This window comes from Mycteria americana, chromosome 24, assembly GCF_035582795.1.
Source record: "Mycteria americana isolate JAX WOST 10 ecotype Jacksonville Zoo and Gardens chromosome 24, USCA_MyAme_1.0, whole genome shotgun sequence".
Classification (NCBI taxonomy): Eukaryota; Metazoa; Chordata; class Aves; order Ciconiiformes; family Ciconiidae; genus Mycteria; species Mycteria americana.
This window is the reverse complement of record NC_134388.1, coordinates 4752384-4765522: the sequence shown is the minus strand read 5'-3', so window position 1 is coordinate 4765522 and position 13139 is coordinate 4752384. Positions and strand designations below refer to the sequence as shown.

The 13139-nt window shown below is 67.1% G+C and overlaps 1 protein-coding gene across 1 annotated transcript; it reads right to left on the bottom strand.

The window, feature by feature from the left end:
• Positions 1-4303: 4303 nt before the first annotated feature.
• Positions 4304-11772, bottom strand: TMEM59L (transmembrane protein 59 like). Its single transcript, XM_075524214.1, has 8 exons — positions 11576-11772; positions 10065-10170; positions 9683-9777; positions 7366-7512; positions 7171-7270; positions 6720-6831; positions 6482-6599; positions 4304-6212 (listed from the first exon to the last, which is right to left on the bottom strand). The coding sequence occupies exons 1-8, from the start codon at positions 11726-11728 to the stop codon at positions 6051-6053; spliced, it is 993 nt and encodes a 330-aa protein (XP_075380329.1). The 5' UTR covers positions 11729-11772; the 3' UTR covers positions 4304-6050.
• Positions 11773-13139: the final 1367 nt, after the last annotated feature.

Below are 13139 nucleotides of genomic sequence, written 5' to 3'. Positions count from 1 at the left end.
CGTTGGTTGTCCCCAGCGCCATTCAGCACCGGTGCGAGGCCATGATCCAGCAAATCCCCTCTGCACGTGCTGCAGCGTTAAGCACACGTGTCATCCCCATGAAATCAGCGGGATGGTTCCAGCGCCTGAAGGTGAGCAGGTGCTGTGCTGCGCTGCCGCGTCGGCGCTTAAGGGAACCCGATTCCCATCCGCCCGGCCAAACCGCAACCATACATCCCTGCTTTCCCTGACCAGCTTGGCTGCGCTCCTCACCTGGCAAAAGAACACACGGCAGCGAAAATAAACACGGAGGGAAGCGAAGCCCCTCATGGCCCAGCGAACGAGGTCTGCGTTCCAAGAAGTAATGAAGCCCAGGGAATGGAAAATGCATGTCACTTGGCGGCGGGCTGGATGCGCGCAGGCGCTCTGTGCCGGCTGCCGAGAGGGTGCTTCGCCTCCACACGGCATCGCCACGGCACAGCAGCTGCGCCCGGTCCAGCCAGCGGCACCGCGCTGAACTCTGACATTTGAAGACGGAGAATAATTTGGCTTCATTAGCCTCCCCTTCCCCCCTGCCCCAAGCGGTCCCTCGAGCCAGGCTGGAATGTGCGTGGTAGGGACAGAACCAATCCCATTAGCACGAGGAGATTGTTTTTCGTTTGGTTTTGTTGTTGTTGAATCACCCGTGGCTCCGCTTCTTTGGGGTAGGTCATAGGAAAGAGGACGGGGAGAGGAAACCCATGGATGTGTTTTCCCGGGTGGCCGTCCACGGCACGGCGCTCCCCTGCCAGCCCAGCTGCCTGATTTCGGCAGCACCGTGAGGTTTCCGTCTTTAAAGGCCACGTGAGCTTTGCTGCCGGCTCCAGGATGGTGCCCAGCATGGTTCGAAGGAGCACCTGTAAGGACAAGGGCTCAGCTCCCACGTGCAGGGTCAGGACAGTGCCGGGGCCAACGGTGCTGCCGGAGGTCGCTTTGAACCCCCATCCAACTCCCCACCCTGCATCCTCATCCTCGCTCCATCTCTGGATGGAGACTTACCTCCGTTGGGCTTAAAGCTGAATTTACAGCTCTGCGTGTTGGTCAGGACGGCACCGGATTGCAGCCATGTGCTAGCAGGAGCCGGGCCAGGGGCAGCGAGAGGCAGCTGGAGCAGCTAGAAAATATCCTTTTCCCAGCTGAGATAGGAGCCCAGGCTCTTTTTCCGTCATCTTCAAAAGCCCTGCTCTGGCAGGGCCCAAAACCGCTGTTTCACCCTGATTGTGCTTTCTCATGAAAGACCCTCATTCCTCCAACACGAGACAAGAATAAGAAACCTCCCCCCGGCTGCTTTGTGTCCAGCAGCATCTCCCCGGGATGCAACTGGGAAGGAGCGAAAGGGAGCGACGGGTGCAGACCCAGGTGAACCAACACCGCGTCCACTCTGAATCGGGAGAATTGATCACAGATCATGAAAACGGGGGTTTGCACGCATGTGTGCAAGGCAGGGACTTCTCGGAGTCCTTCCCCACCCTGCTGTCCCAGTCCTGGGCTTTCTGCCCTGCGCACATCCCTGGACCATGGACCCCAATGCTCTTCCCAAGCAGAGACGTCCCAGCAGGACACGGCACAGGACTCCGGGCATCTGACAGTGGGACAAGGAGTTGCAAGTGCTCCTGAAGTCATCCCCGAGCATGGGAGAACGACACCGTCGGGAGCAGACAGCAAGAGGGGAGGGAAATCCGTGCACAAATGCATTCGCCGCGTGGCCCGGCTCCTCAGCTGGAGTGTGCGAGCGGCGGTGGAGCCGGGCCAGCTCCCGGCAGCTGAGATTTGCAGGGGGGAGAAAGGAGGGGGCATTTTCCGGAGGTGAGAACAGCAGCCCCACGCAGCCGTGGAGAGAGCAGCCGGAGGGGGCTGCCGAACCCAACCGCGGCCAGCGAGACCCCTGCAACCCTCGGCACCCGCTGCCGGCACAGAGGCCGAGCGATGGCATCACACAAGCAGGGAGATGCTGCGGGGGTCCGTGGCGGAGGTGTGGGGGGCAGCTTGCTGGCCTTCCCCCCGCTTTTTGAGGCCGCTTCTTGCCGCAGCGTGGCTAACGGTCCCCACCTACCGGTCTGCGATTCCTTGCCGACCTGTGGCTGGACACGTGGGAGGCAAGCGTGGGGGCACAGATGCTCACTGCGAGGACGCGACCCACCACGGGCTCATGGTCCCCCATGCCCTCGCCGCCGGCCATGGGCTGGAGGGTGCGATTCCACCACGAGCTGGCTTGCCCGTTGCCGATGGGGCCACACACCGTGAATTTTGCTTCCCCCGTGAAAAAAGAAAAGAGGGAGCGAGAAGGAGAAGGCGTCGGATGGAAAACACCCCGGCTGCCTGCTGGGGGGAGTGGAACCAGCTAATTTCATGCGTCTCCTTCTTGTTAGAATGGGGTCCCTCCTCACCTGCTCCTGGGCACGGTTTCCTGCACCCCGAGCCAGCAACAAGGAATCTGACTCCAGTTTAAAGGCGAGGAGCTTGTCCACGGTTTGTAGCCCGGCTCCCATCCCGGGAGGGGACCCGGTCGGAGCCGCTGCCCGCAGCGGGCAGGGTTTACCAGCTGTCTGCACCGATCTTGTGCCTCGCCACCTCCCTCTGCACCAGCCTGAGGCAGGGGGATGCAGAGAGCCCCGCACTGGGGGTCTCACCCCTGGGCAGCACCATCCCGGGGTTTCCCTGTTTGCTCCCGCTTGCACCCAACTGCTGCTCCATCACCGCAGGGTGTCCGGGGGCGAGCGGCTGCCAGCACTGTCCCCCAGCCCGTAACGGGGCTCAGCATTGATGCCCTGGGCTCCGTATGGAAAATGCCGGAGAAAGACACCCCCTGACATGCCATCCGGGGGGCACTTGGTGGCTTGGCCCCGGCTGGGAGGCTCTTGCCTCTGGGTCATCCGCTTGCACCTACCCCAAAGGCTGCTCAGCGCTGGACTCCCATCTCTCAGCCCTTCCCGCTTGTCCTGCCGGTGCCCGACACCCCTCTGGGACCCCAAGGCACCCAGCTGCCTGCTGAGGACACCGTGCAACCCCCCAAATCCCATCGCCCGGGCCATGCGGCCATGGCAAACACTCTGCCTCCCACGCCAGCCCCGCACAGCCAGGGCTGCCCGGAGCATCCTCCGCACGGCTCCCAGCCTGCTGCAGAGGCAGGGCAGGCAGCGAGCTGAAAACACCATCCCTCTCCCCTCCGTTTAGCGAGCTGAGCCCAGCCCGCAGAGCGCAGCATCCCCCTCCAGCACCCGGCATTGCCGCGCCGCGTGGGGGTGACATCGCACCCCCAATTTAGGGCCAGGCGGGGGCCCTGCTCCGGCAGCGGAGGCTGCTGGCAGGCAGCAGACCGGGCTCTGCATCCCCTTTGGAGATCCTTCTTTGGCTGCGACTCGTGCTGAGCACCCCAGCATCCATCCGCAGCCCTCCCCGGGGTCAGGCAGCACCTCCTCATCCCCAACTCCGCATCCCGGAGAAAACAAGCAGCTGGGGCCAGCACCAGCCCCGGCTCCTCGGGGGCCCCGTGCTGCTGCTGGCTCCGAGGACGGGACCCTGCTGAGCTACTGAAGTGCTAAAAACGATCCTCCAGGCCCTTGCGTGAGCTTTTGTGTCGTGCTTGGCATGGGGAGAGCTCGACTGTGGCGTGGAAGCGGGTGCCGCGCCAGGAAAAACACAGGCCGTGGGGGAAAGGTGGGCGCGCACACGTGAAAGCGCGTCCCAGCCCGCAAGCCCGGGCGGCCGCAGCGTGTTACGCTGACGTGTCGTGCACGTGCACGGCCCGATTCACGCTTTCTCTCCTCAAAATAGGCGGCTGTGTGTCGGCTGGCAATTTTCAGTGGGAAAAGCCCTCTTTCCCCTTCTTCCTATGCATGCGTGAGCATGTGCACACAGTCCTCCCCACTGCCGCGTCTCAGCCTCCTCCTCCTCGCGGCTGATGGGTGGATGTGTTGGGGTGCGTGGTCCCCTGCCCACCCCACGCCCTCCCAGCACCCACCGAGCCCACCCAGCCCACGGGCGTTGGTACCAGCTCCCCAAGGAATGCAGCATCTCCTTTTACGCTTGATGCTGAATCTCTTCATCCCGTGACTCTGTCGGCCCCGCAGCCCACGGTGGAGAGGAGCATCGCTTCGTGTCCATGCAAAACAGCCCAAGCAGGGGATTTCTCTCCGGTTTGCCAGAGGTTTCATCCTGGCTCAGCTTGCAAAGATGGGATGGCGAGCTGGGAACCGACCTGCGCCCTCCTGCCGGCCCCGCGCGGGGGCTCAAACCTGCTCCCCAGCTGGCGATGGGCACCCGTGAAGCCACTGACTCATCCGGGTCTGGTACAAACCTTTTATTTCCCCTCTGCCCGTGCCGCCCAGCCAGCCTGGGGCTGCGTTTGCCCTTTGGAAGCGAAGCCGGGGGGGGGGCTCTGTGGCTGCCCTCTCCCCCGAGCTCGCAGCCCGGCGCAGTTGCACCCCGGGGATGGGGAGAGCCGCCGTGGCCGGGACAACACCACAGACTCCACCGAGCTTTACACTGAGCCGAGCGGCCAAAAAGTGACCACGAAAAGCGTACCCCAAAACGGACACGAGACAAACACACACCCCCCCCAACCCAGTTCCCCAAACCCAGATATGTTGCGTGGGAGAAAGTGATATGGAGCAGCACAAAACCAGCGAGGATGGGGACGAGAGTCCCCCGCCCCACCACGCCATGGCCCCCGAGACCGCTCGGTGCCGGGGAACGGCCGGCACACAGAGAGAGCCTAAAAACCCAAGGGTGGGAAGTCGCGGGTAATAAGTTAATCTGTACAGACGTGTTAGGTGGACACAGGGATGGCAGGGACCGCTGCCACCAAGCCGTCCCTCCCGAGCGCAGGGGTGTCCCCACGGGGCGCCGGGGGCTGAGGAACCACATGCTGGTGCAAATCAAACCACGAAACGACGCATGAAGTCAAGTGATGGAGAACGGTGGGGAGAAAGGGAGATGCCCTGGCTCGCACCGAGCCTGGCTGCGGGAGCAGAGCCCTGCGGAGCAGGGGGAGGAGGGGACCCCTCCATGCCGAGGGACTGTGCTGGGGCGAGCCGAGGGGGTCCCCGCTTGGCTGGGAGACCCCAGGGCTGGTCCCCCACTTCCAGGGCAGCGCTGTGAGCCCGGGGACCAGGAGGCCGGCTGCCGCTAGGTCCTGCCATCAGCTACAGCCCCGCAGGCTGAGCCGCTCCCGGCGTCGGGCAGGGATGCTGAGCCCAGGACGGAGGCGTCCTGGCAGCTCCCACCTCCTGCCCGAGCTTGGACGCGCTGCAGCAGCACGAGGCAGGGAAACACCACCTCATCCCCTGCTCGGTCCCACCAGCAACCCGTCGGCATCAGGGCCAGCCGCCCCAAAGGCATCACGGAGCAGGGAGGGGAAGGAGCCATCCCAGGGCCCCTCCGCAGCTCCGGGAAGGGGCCGGCTGGGTCCTCGCGTGGGCACGGAGGCGGCGAGATCCGCTCCTCTCTCCGGCTGCCAACGCCAAATCCATTCGCCACGTTTCGGCTCCCCAAGGCAATTGGCTCCGGCCGGCGGAAGGGAGTTCCCAGGGCTGGAGACGGCGCCTTGGAGGCTCAGCCCAAGGTGGGAGGCCGGGGATGTGCCGAGCCAAAGCCCAGAACGCTGCAGATACTCTCCATCCCCCACCGCAGCCGGCTCCCTCCTGCCCAGCGCTGGACCCATGCCCGGAGGGCTGCGGGGCCCCGGGGGCTCCAGTCGGGAGGAGACAGACCGCCCCGCTACGAGGACGGGCTCCCTCCAGCCTCCCCTCTCTGGCAGCTCCTCTCTTGGCTCCCGAGCACTGGAAACCAGGATCCCAGCAAACAGCACGTCTACGGAGGAGGCAAAGCCGCTGCCCGGCTCCCGGGAGCCTCCTCCGCAGCAGCCATCCCTGGGGAGGAGAGCGGGACCAAGCCAGATCGTACCCCTGGTCCCCCCGTGCCAGAGCCGGGGACATGGGGCAGCCAGAGGGGCAGCGGAGCGGGACCGGGGACGATGCCGTGGGGACGGTGACAGGGAGGTGGCATGGAGGTGACAAGAAGGGGTGGGAGCACTACAGGACGGTCTTGTCCAGGTCGACTTTGAGGGGCAGCGGCCCCGCGTCCTCGCCACCACGCGCGGGGCACAGGGTGACGGCGATGACGGGCGGCAGGGGGAAGGCGCCGGGGCCGTCCAGGTCCTCCAGGTACTCCTTGTCCCCGTTGATGCTCAGAGACTGGAAGAGAGGCAGAGGGGACCGTGCAGCCCTGGCGCAGGGGACAGGACCCCCTTGTCCCCAGACCGGGAACACCGCGGGGCTGGCTGGGGATGTACGGCACAGCACGGACACGCCGGCAAGCCCAGCACGGTGGCCGAGCACCACAAACACTGTACGGCCACATCTCAGCCCTGCGAGGCTCAACCCAGCCGTGACGGGGAGACCCAGGGTGTCGGGGACCCCCGAAGGACACCCCCCAGCCGCGCTGAGCACCGCTCACCCCGTACCTGGGTCTTGACGTGCTGCTCGGGGGCAGTCACCAAACTGGCACAGCTCAGCCACAGCATCACCATGATGGAGAGGAAGAGGCAGGCAGCCAGGATCCAGCGAGGAAGGCCCGAGCGCCTGTAACACCCCACCACACCCCGCCAACGAAAAAGGATGAGTTTATGGCAGGGAACGGGGTGGGAATCGGGGCATCTGCTCCGGCGGGTCCGGACCCCCGCACAGCCCCGCTGCACCTACTTGGACACGCAGCCGAGGAAGTCGTGCTCCGGCTGCGGGGGGTCCGCGTGCTGCGCCTTGGCTTTGCCCCGCGGCTCCTTCCCCGGGGGCTTCTCCCCCTTCGCCCGGGGGCCTGGTGGGAGAGAGGCGATGCTGAGCCCGGGCACCCACTGTGGGCACGCCTGCCCCGCTCCCCATCCCCTTGCCGGCACACGATCGGGTGCAGGGGTGCCGGGTGGTCCCCTCTCCTCCCCAGGGACCCTCTGCCCGCTGCGGGGGTGCAGAGGATCCCGGCAGCTTCTTGGAGTGGGTCCCGAGTCTGGACTCACCCCCTCTGCATGGGTGCGGGGTGTGGGAAGCTAATCAGACCCGAGAAGCGGGTAATTTGTTTAGCCCTGGAGAAATCGGATGAGAGCCAGGAGGGCTCGGAGGCTCCTGGCCCCCCTCGCCGGCAGCCCGGACCCCCCCGCACCTGTGTGGGGCTGGGGGATGCGGGGGCTGGACCCCGGTCCCGGCCGCGCCGGCTGGGTCTCCTGCGCCTCGGGTACTGGATACTCCATCTCAGGCTGGGACTGGCGGTCAGCAGGGAAAGAGGGAGAAAGCGGTGAGCGAGGGGGTCCCCACGCCTCTCGGTACCCAGCAGAGAGGGGACGCGGGACACCCCCACCTGAAACACCACGACCTTGCCATCGTCCGCCTGCAGGTAGAAGGTCCAAGTGGAGGAGATGAAGCTCTGGGCAGAGCTGACGATGTCGTTGCAGAAGGTGGAGACCAAATCGAACATGGAGAACGACGGCGCCTTCAGCTCCAGGCTCTGCAAAGGAGCAGGGACACGGTGTCACCGCCATCCCCTTGTCACCCACCCCGGCGGACAACGTCTCACCCCGAGGACGTGGCCCGGACGCTCAGGTCTGGGGCTCAGCCTGCTTCTCCCAGGGACGGGGATGTGCAGGACCTGCGCTCTGCCCTTGCGAGGGTCACCAAGCCCGGGGCTGTGGTCCCCAGGGCCACCACCCAGCCCCAGGGCCACCACCCAGCCCCTCGGCAGCCCTGCGCTCGCACCAGCGCTTTAAACAATAGGAGCGGAGCGGCCGAGATGCCGAGGGCGTTTCTCTCCTGGCAGCCTCTCCGTGCCCTGGATTCTTGGCCGTCGCGGCGGTTTGTTATTTTTAAAGCATCCCTGCTGGAATCCGCTTGGCTGCTCCCTGCCACTGGCTTCGAACATTTTCCGACAGCCCCTTGCACGGTCAAACCAGCAAACAGGAAATAAATAGGTCAGATTCTGTATCTAATTATTATACTAAATCTGCTTTGCCTGCTTGTCTGGGAACCCGAAGGAAAAATGCTTTGGGGTGGATGAAGGGGGTGACGGCCCTCCCCGTCAGCCGGTCGCCCCCCGATATTTATCCCTGACCTCGGAGTGGGGCTGGGAAATGGCATCAGAAACCGGGAAGGTCTTAAAAACAGGCTGGAAAGTGGTTTTTCAAAGGAGCCGCAGCTTTCTACAGCACAAATTCATCTTCATCTGCACGCATACAAAGCCAAAAGCCTCTACCTTGGGCCAAAGTCTAATTTAATTAATTGGGCAAAAGTGAATTAATTAAATGTAGGAGGAAAAAGCGTTGCTAATTGCTGGGAAGGATAACAGATCAAAACTGGGGGAATCTGCAACAGTCACTGGTCAGAACCTCTCACCCTGGGAATTCGGCGTAATCGCCCTGCCTCGCCCAAACCTCCGGCAGCCCGGGTCGAGCCCCGTTAATCTGCGTTTTATACTTGGGACGAAGCAGCGCGATGGGCCGGCAGCAGCCTCGTATCGACCCAGCAGGTCCCGAGCACCCGTCCGCAGGGGCACGTATAACAGGACATAAAATAAAGCAAGACGCAGCAGGCACCCCGCAGCGTGGCTTTCGCCGGGCAGCGGGAGCGTGCGGGGAGCGTGCGGGGAGCCTGCCTGGTCCCAGCCCGCCCCGGGAAAGCGCCGAGGGAAGCCGGGTGCCGGCCCCGGGGCTCACCGAGGTGTGAGGCTGCTGGCGGGGGCGGCCGGGAGGCAGCGAGGGGAGGGATGGAGCTGGATGCCTGTGCTGGGGAGGGAGGGAGGGATGGAGGATGGATGGAGGGAGGAAGGATGGAGGGATGGAGGATGGATGGATGGATGGAGGATGGATGGAGGGAGGAAGGATGGATGGAGGGAGGAAGGATGGAGGGATGGAGGATGGAGGGATGGATGGAGGGATGGAGGATGGATGAAGGGATGGAGGATGGATGGAGGATGGATGGAGGATGGATGGAGGGATGGAGGATGGATGGAGGGATGGAGGATGGATGGAGGGAGGAAGGAGGGATGGAGGATGGATGGAGGGATGGAGGATGGATGGAGGGATGGAGGGATGGGCAGGCTGCACGTGCGGGGTGTTACAGCCTCCATGCCCAGGGAGAGGAGGGACTGGGCTGAGCTCCCCCGGGAGGAAGGGGTCCTTCCTAAAGTGGGACCCAGGGGCCAAGCCACCACATCCCAGTGTCCCCCCATGGGGTCCCAGGCAGGGGGTGGCCGGTGGGCTCAGCAGGGTGGCAGTGGTCTCCACTGCATTGGCGTGGCCTGCTCTGCCCGGCAGCGGGACAAACTTTGGTCCCTGCCATGCCCAGGGTGACCAAGACACCCCGTGCCCCCATGCCAGGGGTCGGGCAAGGGCCGAGGCGGCCAGAGAAGCCACCCCGAGGGCAGCCCCACGGCTCCAGGCTCCTTGCAGAGGCGAATGCCTTCCCCGGCCAGTCCCCGGCAGTCCCACGAGGTGACGACACAGGGACAGAGCAGCCGGGGTGCCCCGGGGGGGCACGTCCAGCCCCCGCTGCCTCCTGCCCACAGACCCTTTGGGAAGGAGCCAGGTGCAGGGACAGGGCAGAGCCACGGCCGGTGGCACCAGGGACAGGCTGGGCGGGATAAGGGGGGGGAACAGGGGGTCCCCATCTCCCTGGCCCCTCACCTTCTCCTTCCTGCTCTCCACCTCGGGCAGCTGCTTGCGGCACCCCGTCACGCAGCCAAACTGCTCCTCCGCGTTGCTGTAGGCTTCAGCGCACGCTGTGAGGCAGGAGGGGGGGCAGAATTAGGGGGTGCTCGATCCCCTTGATGAGCCCTGCGCCCCTAGGACCCCCCTACCCGTCCTGATTTACACCCAGTGGTTGTAAATCTGCACCCCGCTTGGTTTGCAGCGGGATCCGGATGCGGTCCCGGGGCCCAGCGTGGGGCCGAGCAGAGGCAGGATGCTCGGGAGGGTGGAAGGCGTCGCGGCGGTGCCAGGGGTACACGGGGAACCCCCCCGGGACGGTGTTTGGGGCGCGGGGGCCACTCGGCCGCCGGTTCCTCACCTGCTTCGCACTCGGCTCTGGTTGTGTTCAGCTCGGCGCTTGCATCCACGAAGTGACAGATGGAGAACAGCCGGCAGCCCCGGTAACAGGCGTTGAGAACAGCATCCTGCAGGGAGGAGGAGGAGAGCGTGGAGCTGGCACCAAGCTCAGCCCGGTGGCTGCGCCGGACCCCCCCCCCCCCACCCCGCACCCGGCTGGGGGGCACCGGGCACCGCCACCCCCCTGCAGGACCACGGTCGGGGGCTGGCACCCCAAACCTGGGGCGAGGGCATTCCCCGGGGGAGGGAGAGCTGCCTTCGCCCCCCAGGCTTGCACCCGAAGGTCAGGTTTGCACGTGGCCTCGTCCCCGTCGAGGACGCAGCAGGTCCCCCCGTCTCTGTCGGGGTGCTTGGCACTGGCTGGGCGCCGGCAGGAGGTGGGGGCTGCGCTGGGGGGGGAGGTGTGTGTGTGCATGGAGGGGGTGCACGCATTGGGGGGGCTGGGAACACCCTGGGGGGGACGCACGGGGGGCACTGAGCCTACGCGGGGGTCACTGCATGAATCTGCGAGGCTTGGGGGAAGCGGGTGCCCCCACCCGGGGGGTCCGTGCGCCCATGGGGGAGCGCAGGCGGGGCTGGGTGCTGGCAGGGAGGCAGCTTGAGCCCAGATGGGAAAACAACTCCATCCCCACCCCCGGCAGCGGGCTCCTGCCAAGGCGCTGGCCTAGATTCGGCCCTGCCACCGCGGGGGCTCGGGGACGGTGCCGGGTGCCACCACACGGCCCCCGGCACGGCACGGCTATGGCAGCTCTGATCCGGGGCTTTCCGTGATGCTCTGGGTCCAGCAACCGGCACTCGGCTCCATCTCAGTCCCCGCTGCGGTGGCTCGGTGCTGGCCCACCCCACCGCCACGGTGTCACCCGCTCGCCCCGGCTGTCCTCGGCCCCCCTGGCCCTGTGCCACCGCTCCCGGGGACGGCTGTGCCATGCTGCCGGTGATGGGGGGCAGGCGGGCAGCTGGGGGACAGGGCCTCACCACTGGCACCCCCAACCCGGCGTGGCTGCCGCCACCGAGGGCACCCCAAACCCGGCACAGGTGACACCCAGGGGGGGCAACCCCAAAGCCGGGACGGGCAAAACCGCTGGGGGCACCCGAAACCGGGGCAGATGCCCTCACCGGGGACACCCCAAAGCCACGCTGGAGGAGACCACCGGGGCTCCCCCTGTGCTCCCCCATGATGCTCCCGGTGCCCCCGCGGTGCTGGGCCGGTGTGGGGCCGTGCGGCGGCGATGCCCGCGCAGGGCGGGCTGGTGCTCCCGGTGCCCCCGGTGCCCCCAGCTCCCCCTGGTGCTCCCGGTATCCCCGGTGTCCCCGGTGCCCCCAGCTCCCCCTGGTGCCCCCGGCCCCCCCCCCGATGCTCCCGGTGCCCCTGGGTTCCCCGCCCCCCCCGGTGCCCCCGATGCTCCCGGTACTCCCGATGCTACTGATGCTCCCGCTGCCCCCCGCTGCCCCCCGCTGCCCGGCCGGACTCACGGCGGCGGCTCGGCGCGGCAGGCTGCGGCCGCACTGCCCGCGGCACCCGGCGGTGTCTCCCAGCTGGGGCGAGAAGGGGTCGGTGGCGGCGGCGGCGGCGGCGGCCAGGGCCAGGCCGAGGGCGAGCAGGGCCCGGGGGCGGCGGGCCGCCATGGCGGGCGCGGGGCGCGGAGCGGCGCGGAGCGGAGCGCACCCACCGCCGCCGCCGCCGCCGCCGCCGCCGCTGCCGGCCCCGCCGTGACGCGCCGTGCGCCGGGCGGGGGCGGCGGGGGGAGCCGGGGGCGGGGGGTGCCGCCGCAGCCTGCCGCAGCTCCGCCGGCACCGGCGACCCCCGCCAGCGGCACCGGCGGGCAGCGCGGAGCGGGAATGCTGGGAGCGGGGGGTGCGGGAAAACGGGGGGGGGGGGTGTGTGTGTGCACGGGCAGCGGGGGGTGCGGGGGTATCACGGGATGCGGGAGGAGGGGGGGCCTGGGGACCGGGGGATGCTCGGGCACCGGGGGATGCAGGGGTAACGTGGGATGCAGGAGGCGAGGGGGGGCCTGGGGACCGGGGGATGCAGGAGGACCGGGGGGTGCGGGGGTATCACGGGATGGGGGGGGGGGGGGGCTGGGGACCGGGGAATGCAGGAGGACGGGAGGGGGCTGAGGACCGGGAGATCCTCGGGCACCGGGGGATGCAGGGGTAATGTGGGATGCAGGAGGAGAGGGGGGGCCTGGGGACCGGGGGATGCTCGGGCACCGGGGGATGCAGGGGTACCATGGGATGCAGGAGGACGGGGGGGGCCTGGGGGATGCAGGGGGACCGGGGGGTGCCCAGGCACGGGGGGATGCAGGGGTCGGGGAGCTGCACAGGGACCGGAAGGCGTAGGGGGACCGGGGGGTGCAGGGGGACTGGGGGACAGCGGGGATGCGGGGGGACCAGGAGATGCACAGGGATCAAAGGGGCGCAGCAGGACTGGGGGATGCAGAGGGCTGGGGGGAGCCCCACTGGCACCAGCAGCACAGAGGTACTGGGGAGAGCAGGGGGATTGGGGGGCACATGGGGACCGGGGGGGACACTGGCACTGGTGGCACAGAGACAGGGGTGCAGAGGGACGGGGCTGCCCTGGCGCTGGGAGCACCTCGGCAGCAGCGAGCAGCAGCACCGGAGCCTCGTTGCCCCCCAGGCCAGCACCCCCACAGGGACCGTCGCCCCAGGAGGGGACGAGCCCCTTGTCCCCAGCCAGCGTTTGACCCAGACGTGCCACCCTCCGTGTCCCCCGGGGCCTGCCCGCGTCGCCTTCGTGCAGCCCACCCGCACCCTCGCTCCGCGGGGCCCCTTCCCAGCCAGGGCGCTGGGCTCTCCCTGACACCCCAGATTTACAGCTTTGATTTCCCAGGGTTTAAAAGACATAAAAGGCGCAGGCTTGGCCCTGCCCGCGCTGCCTCGCCGCTGCCCTGCCCATTAGCCTTATTTATGGCAGCACCCCAAAGCGGGCCCGGGGGGGAGGAAGAGGAGGAGGGGGAGGAGGAGGAGGAGGGCTGGGGGCTTTGCTAACCTCCAGCCCTAATGGGGAACACATGGC

What these genes read in the sequence shown, in the direction of transcription:
- TMEM59L (XM_075524214.1), bottom strand. Translation starts at nt 11,728, where the DNA reads ATGGCGGCCCGCCGCCCCCGGGCCCTGCTCGCCCTCGGCCTGGCCCTG. An exon ending in TGGAGAGCAGGAAGGAGAAG is followed by an intron (nt 7,513 to 9,682) that starts GTGAGGGGCCAG and finishes GCTCCTTTGCAG; the next exon opens with AGCCTGGAGCTGAAGGCGCC. An exon ending in AGCAGCACGTCAAGACCCAG is followed by an intron (nt 6,213 to 6,481) that starts GTACGGGGTGAG and finishes CCTCTCTTCCAG; the next exon opens with TCTCTGAGCATCAACGGGGA.